At 41.7% G+C, this 7698-nt stretch overlaps 1 protein-coding gene across 4 annotated transcripts in view; it reads right to left on the bottom strand.

Annotated features, from left to right (window-relative positions):
• Positions 1-1699: 1699 nt before the first annotated feature.
• CALCR (calcitonin receptor) overlaps positions 1700-7698 on the bottom strand; it is a 167739-nt gene continuing 161740 nt past the window's right edge. For all 4 annotated transcript variants that reach the window (XM_054818261.1, XM_054818260.1, XM_054818263.1 and 1 more), the window contains one exon: positions 1700-3942. In XM_054818261.1, the coding sequence (XP_054674236.1) occupies positions 3721-3942 (222 nt within the window). In that variant the 3' untranslated portion in view covers positions 1700-3720. The remainder of the gene's footprint in view (positions 3943-7698) is intronic.

The raw sequence follows: 7698 nt of genomic DNA, 5'->3' as shown, positions 1-7698 counted from the left end.
ACTTTGAAATTAAACTTTACAAGAATCTTAATTACTACAACTGCCACAGAACTACAGGTGTCAAAGCAGCGTAACTCTGGCATCATCCTAAATCTCAGGGCTGCCCAGGGACTTAAACTTGACTAGATAGTTGACTAAGGAGCTGAACATGTTCTTCCTCCTGAGATGGTATTTCAAGCTGGAGATCTGACTTTTCCTCACTGCTGGCCAATGACATTTGCTGTGCAGGACTCGGGCTTTCATTTTGCAATGTCCTTCTGAAGTGGGTGTTCCTGGAGCAAGTAAAATGGTACATTCTAATGACCCAGCTGCCCAGGAACTCAAAATTCCCAGTTTGGCACCAACATTAGCTGCAAAGTCTCCTTTTTGTGTGTGTTCTTTTCCCCCCATGTGGCTAGCACTGGGTCCAAATTGCATGTGGTTGGGCTCAGGTCTTCTGTGCTGCCGGAGGGCAAAGAGGGCATGCTCACACACTGCAGAGTCTCATTGGTTTGAGATCAACTACTGTTTCAATGCAAATTACTTTTAGGTTACAAATGATCATATTTTTGAGCAGTAATCAAATAACTGTGCATATTTAGCTTCACGAAGACACATCTGACTTTGAAAATTCCAAGCACTGGAAATGCAGATACCTTCACAATTGCTAGTGTTTAGGATTTGCATCTTTGGAAAAATGGCTCAGATTTTGTTTATTAAGGTTGGCAAAGGATGGAGGAGGATTTGGGAAAAGATGACAGAAATTCACCACACTTGCGTGGTTGGTTTTATCCCAAAACAAAGTTATGTTGCTACGTTATAAACACATGAGCACTTTATAATGGCAATACTGGCAGACTTTTAATTAAGATTGCATTATTGCTAAGAATTTTAATACAGAGAAAATTATCTGTTCTACCTTTGTTGCTCTTTTATTTCAGCTAAAACATATTTATTAAGTAAATAAAATAAAAAACAAGTCTTAATTTCGGCATCCCATACCACAGGAAGTCTTTTACTGTGTTTCTGTTGCTCAGACAAAGTAACCACACAAACCCTTCTGCCAGAGCAAATGTTCACTAAACTGGGTTTTCATGTTTTTGGTGTGGTGTATGAGAGGAAATAGATACTGCAGAGGTGATTAATGTAAAGTTTGGTTCCTCTTAAAATACACCTTGAATCCATTGACTGAAGTGTCAGGTCCTTTCCTACTTTTTGATACACTGATATATTAATTCCGCATTTCTTCTGTAACTGTGAAATGCATTAGAGATAAAACACCCTACTGTCAAGACATAATTATTGAGGTCATATCAGCATTCCCAGTATTATTGTCACTATTTATTGTACTATTTATAAAGCAGAGAAGTGAAATCTACCTTACGTATGCAATGACAACATTTCAAACCATCTCGAGATGAAGAAAAATAGCATTTTTGATTGGAAAATAGTTTAATTAGAAATTACTAAGTAAGTACCTCTAAAACACAGCCTTTCCTGCAAAGCCCAAGGGTGATACCAACCCTAAACTCAGTATGTAAGACGAAATTTTTAGTGGCTGCAAATGATCATCACTCGACTGAAACCAAAGCTGCCACAAGGACCGACATAACCACACAGTGTTTCCACCACCCGAAGCTCAAACTGAGATCCTAAACCCCAGATCCCGAATTTGGCTTTTCAGAGCATTCTACTGAACAGAGCAAGAAAACATCATCAGTGAAGAAAGAGAACAAGCACTGTAATGGCAAAGCATTTCCATTTTGTACATCTGCATGAACATAATAAACTGTAAAACGACTTGTACTTACATGTTGTAAACATGTACATTATTAAAAACAACATGTTCATTATTAAACTCTCTGTATTATATACACTTCTTTTACAATCAGCTCGTTTGTGTTTTTAGAAATTAAGAACGCCTTCTGGAGCTCTCCAGGGAAGTGTGGTGTGCCCCGAAGCTATTCAGAAATACGGCACTCATAGCAGAGACGCCTTATCGCCTTTAATGACTAAGTCCTCCGCTTCCCATTGTTCACTGGTAAAAGCAGAAATGGTGATAGATGAAGTACTGCTGTCCCGAAACCAGGACACCGGGTCAGGGCTGGTATTTACACATTTGAGATGAACAGGTGTCACCACTGGCACTTGCAGCTGTGTCCTCCTCTGACCATGTCTTCCTGCTTGGGCTGGGGTTGAAGCATCAGATGCAAGTGGATTAGCAGGAAAACAAAAGGGGACTGATAACTTTCCAGCTTCCTTCAAAGTTAAAGACTGTGATGAGTATCTTGAAGTTGTTAGCATTTGAAATATCACATGCACATCTCAACCAAAGGCAAGGGAGTGGGAATCTGTAGGACAGTTTTTCAGAGGGATGTAAGAAGGAATGACATTATATTCATTAGACATTTTATGCATAAAACTCCATAGGAGTCACAGCCCTGCAAAACTTCCTTGGCGCTGGCCTTGCTGCTTGCAGATTCTTTACAATTAACTTCATGTGGGAAAATAATCTATTTTATTTCTTTTGTGATTTGCAGAACTTTTACAGCGACAGTACTGTAACTTCTAACTGCAAATCACCTTCTCCCTGACCTGATTTCTGCCTCAGTAATCACACAGAGACCCTAATGATGCTTTGAATGTGTGATAAAAGGTGCTTATCACTCACAAAACTGTACATTCATCATGTTTTCCTGATGACAGACTCAGACTCACACAAGAAATCATCACCTTCAACAACTAGGGACTCAAAGCAGCAACCAGATTCTAAAAATAGATGCTTCCTGTGCTAAGACATTTCTTACCTGGGATCTTTTACTGCCGTGATCATAATTTTATAACAGAGACAAGCACTCATCTAGCATTCATCTCACGATGGCTTTTAAAGCATATCACGATTTCCAAACAAATTTCACAGTTTATTCAGAGTGAAAGAATTGTGCCTTAGTGATGAGTTTCTGGGCAGAGTAACAGGGTGACAATTTTTCCTATAAATAAACATTCTTGAACTACCAGTACTGTTAAACAAAAACTATTTTAAGATGCCTTTCGGACTTGTTTGGGGCAGCCTAAAGAACTGATCTGTTTCTCTGAGGGTGTTTGACATCTTGGTATGTGATGGCTATTTCACCTTCATTTGTTTTATGCACCTGCTAATGGGATAGTATTTTGGGGCATCCTTTGGAGATCATCAGGATTTGAATACTTTGGAGGGATTCTTTTTATGTTCATCTGTTTGATTCATCTTGCAATGGGCAAAATCTTTTAATAAGTCATCAAGCTCATTAAAAGGGGAAAAGTAAAGGACTCCAAGGCAGTTACATCTTGTGAAAGTCGGTAGTTCAAAATCTAGTGTTAAAGAAAAGTACTGAAAGCAAAAAGTGCTGAAAGTTTCCAATTGTGACATACTGGTTCTTTCTTTCCTGTTTGCTGTGGGCTACCTGGCACTGTTAGTACTGTCAGATGGACACTTCATATGGCCGGTATGAGGAGATGTGGAGATGACACAGCCTGGTGGGCAGATCCATGTTCACTCCCTGCTGCAGCGTAGAGGACAAATGCTATTCCCAACTCTGCGTCAGACTGCCTCTACGCCATCGCTGCCAGAGGCTGATGTGATTTGAATATGATGTGTCCTTTCACCTGGTCTTGCCCTCTCCTGCAGCGTCTCCCACCCTTCTCCCCACTTTGTTCACAAGCAGAATGTGAAATGATGTGTTTGCGATGGCTGGTGCTGATCTAAGCAGATGTCTCTCCGGATTTTAATGCAACGAGTTCAGAGTCCTCTACGTATCTTCCATTTAACTGTTCATTGTTGGAATCATGATGGTACAGGTAAACGGGGACCTCTGTGATCGACGTTGCAGTGTAGGAGGTAGATCGCGTGGAACAGTGCTCTCGGCGCCTTTGGCCCCACTGGGTTTTGTACTGTGTCCATTGCCGCTTCAAAGCGCCTTGTACCTGGGAAAGAAACACAGAGTTAGGGCGAGGCATGATCTAAACCCCAATAATTGTAGACATTTTAAAATATGGAAAGGAAAGGAAAGGAAAGGAAAGGGAAAAGGGAAAAGGGAAAAGGGAAAAGGGAAAAGGGAAAAGGGAAAAGGGAAAAGGGAAAAGGGAAAGGGAAAGGGAAAGGGAAAGGGAAAGGGAAAGGGAAAGGGAAAGCTCCAGGTCTAATTCCACCAGGTTTGGTCTGTCTCTCTCCTCCCCTCTGCTCCCAGCTCCAGAAGCAGAAGCAGTTACTCATCTCCTGGCATTAACTCCTTCCCTGCCTACCCTATGGCAGCAATTAGAGTTTCTGCAGTTGTTGCTGCTTGTGAAGAGAGAGTATAGGTTAGCTGTTCCCATAAGAGGGAAATGTGGCACAGATTGCTGCATGGGAACACAGTAGGATGCTATGGTAGAAGAGGGAAGAGGAAGGAGGGATGGGGATTAAAATCCATCTGATGCTGCAGCTGGATCCTTGCCCCTGGAATGGCCAATGCATTGTGATCCCTGAAGAAACTGAACCTTGAGTAAAATTGGCCATGAATGGCAAAGTGTAAGTACACTTCAAGAGCTTGCCAGGACAGATTTTGTAGAGAGAAAGAGTTGGAGGATTAGTACAGCTAAACAGAGATTTTGTTCTGGTAATTTAAGGACAGGTTCTCTGCTGGCAAAAAAATAATATTGGTTATAGCCCTCTGTGTAGCAGAGAATTTCAACCTTTGGACATTCATCTTCTAGGAATAAAATATTTTATTCAACATTCACAGTAAGATTGATGTTATATATGGCACGAGGATATGACTTAAACTATTGAGTCCTGCCAGGGAATAAGAAGCCCTTCTCCAGCTGCATGTTGAGGCATCCTGGCACTTGCTAGCTCCTTCCCAAAGGAAGCGTTGAGACACGAGCAGGGTGTGGGCAACCCCTGGCTCTGTTAATTCGGACCAGTGATTCCAGACAGCAAGACGTGAGAATAGGAGCAGTTTGATGTAATAATCAGCTGTAAATGACCACCCTGCCAGAGGAAGGCAGGCTCAGGTGAGGAACTGCAATCACAGGAGTGTCCCCGAGTTTCCGTGCTCCTACTGAGGTGGACGCTGTACGTCATTTTTTACTCGGGGAGTAGTCTGAAGTCATTCTCCAGGCTCTGTGCTGAACAGTATCTTTGATTCATGTAGATAAATCTGAATGACTTCAACATTTCCCAAGTCTCCACAATTCTAATCATGCTATTAATATGTATATAGTAAAATGTTATCTATTCACTACCCACAGCTGCCTGCAAGAAAGCTGTTTCATGTCACATAAGGATAAGGCTTCATAAGGAATTGCTATGAATCTGAGATGCTTACTGAGCATACAGTGGGACTATGCAGCTTGCCAAGAATGGATATTTCAATTGCTTTAGCTTTTTATTTTTAATCCAAGACGCAAGCCAAGGTATGAGGATTGATGCTATAAATCCTTACTCATGCGAGCAATTGCACTGACTTTGGTATGATTAAACAAACGTTTGCTGGACTAGTCCTTTAAAATTAACTTTAATGAAAATTAAAATTAATGAAAAAGACATCCATGCCCACTTTCCAATACTAGCTCTTTTTTGCTACTGTTTAGCTCAAGACCAAGTAGTTAAGAGTTCTTCTCATTTGGAGAACTGTATTGCTATTCACCTTCTCCTAACACGAAAAGAAAACAAATGGCTGAGTGTAGGTTAATTAGAAATCAAGCATGGAAAAGGCATATGGTTACATGGAACTTTAATTACTGGGGCTGTGAACAAAGCTTACTATGCCAATACTGAGATTTAAAGTGAAATGGCTGCATGCAGGGATGTTTCATATCACACCATTGCCAAAGTCTATTAGTGAGGAATAATTACTGCATGAAAGAATAATGCAGCTGTAGCACATGATACAGAAATACTACACATGAAGTAAACCCCGTAAAGATTTTAGTCACTTTAGAATTGCCTTTTGATGTCACAGTATGAATATTGTAGCTTAGTCACCCTAGAAGTATGAGGAAGGACTAGAAGAAATAATCTTCAGGACTAAGTTAGTGACTATCCCCAACGTCACACTGGGGCAGTGGTTCCTGTATCCTATGGCTGGACACAATGAGGATAATGCAAAAATCTTGGCTGTGCACAGCAGCTCTGCCTGCCTGCAGCCATCTCTCCAACACCACCACCGTGGTCGTTAGCACCTCTAGCCACTGCGCATCTCTGGCCATCCCCTCTGCCCCTCAGCACTGTGCTTGCATTTCACAGCAGTTCATCCATTCAGGTTAATCTCAGTGCTTCAGTGGAGGTGGCAAGAACATGCTCTTACAGCCTTCCTGTTCCTCTCCTAGCCCCCTGCTCCTGCCCCTGCATAGACCCCAAGGCTTTGATCACTCTTGTGTGGGGAGAAGAGCTCCTGTGAAGTTGATGAGCTTCTGCTGAGCTCTCAAACTGTTCTCAGTTAAACCAGAGCCTGATGGGCCACCAGGGCAACCACAGGTCTGGAGATGATAACACGGTTAACTGAAGAGGGAAGAACAATGTCACTGAGTCTTACAAAGCCTGCCATGAGGAGCTTATAGTTTTCTTCTCAGAAGGGAGTGACACTTAAATTGTATGTATGGTCAGGGAGAGAACAGGCACATCCCTTCCAGTTCAGCCCATGATTAAAAGTGCCATTAGTCAGGTTTAAAAGGCTCCACAGAGCACTGAGAGCATGAGGTCAAAGCAGCTGTGTTTTTATTCTCCACTGAACTGCTGGCCTGTACCAGAACCCGGCCACAAACGGATAATGGATAGTACAAGCTGCGGCACTTGAGTAAAACAATGTGTTAATCTAGATTTCTGACATATTCCAAGGATCTCAGATGATCATAATTCAGTGCCAACTAAAACCATTCATGCGTAGATTTTAAATGTGTAAGCAGCATTACTGAAAATCACATGCACAGCCACAACATATTAATGACCAAGGAGGCTCCTGGGGACCGGGACAGGCAGGGCAATGCCTGCCGTGCTTTCCGCTGTGATAGCTGATGAAAGAAAGTAAAGTCTAAAGAAATGAAGAGCTTGAGTTTATTTACTCTGCTCTTTAGGACCTAAAAGGTTTTTCTGTTGCCTATTATCCATTCATGCCTCTTTGGCACATAAGATATACGGTTGGTTTTCTTCCAAACAGACTTTCCATTTTGTTGGCCAGCCTTACAGTCTAGAAGCAATCTCAGGCCTGGAAATATGGTCTGGTGAGCAGACTATTGCAGAGACCTTGTATCATCTGCACAACACTGTTGCTGTTGGACAGAGAAACTACAGTGCTGCTGGACACTGAGATTTTATATGAAAATGCAAAAGAAGACCTGTCATTTTAAAAGTCCAAAACAAACCCATTGTTTATGTGTTCTTCCACGAGTGCAGGCATCGGTACAGCTTCTTTACATTTCTTTCTATAGATGGGGTCATGGTACTAAAGTGAGGTTGGTGAGGTAGTAGGCGATAAATGCAATATAAAACACTGTCAGGTGGTACTGAGTTTACTATTGTTTGTCCTGGCTAAACTTCACGTATTGAAGTTAAATATTCCAGTAGGAAAAAGTAAATCCCAGATTATCCAGGCTCCTGTGGTACTAAAATTAATTTCCTTGCCCCACACTGAATTTTCTCATGAAAAATATTTTGAGCTCTATGGCAGCAGATGTATACAGCGGCTTGGAAACAATCTCCTA

This window comes from Grus americana, chromosome 2 (assembly GCF_028858705.1).
Source record: "Grus americana isolate bGruAme1 chromosome 2, bGruAme1.mat, whole genome shotgun sequence".
Taxonomy (NCBI): Eukaryota; Metazoa; Chordata; class Aves; order Gruiformes; family Gruidae; genus Grus; species Grus americana.
The sequence above is the reverse complement of the archived record's forward strand: the minus strand, read 5'-3'. Positions and strand labels throughout refer to the sequence as shown.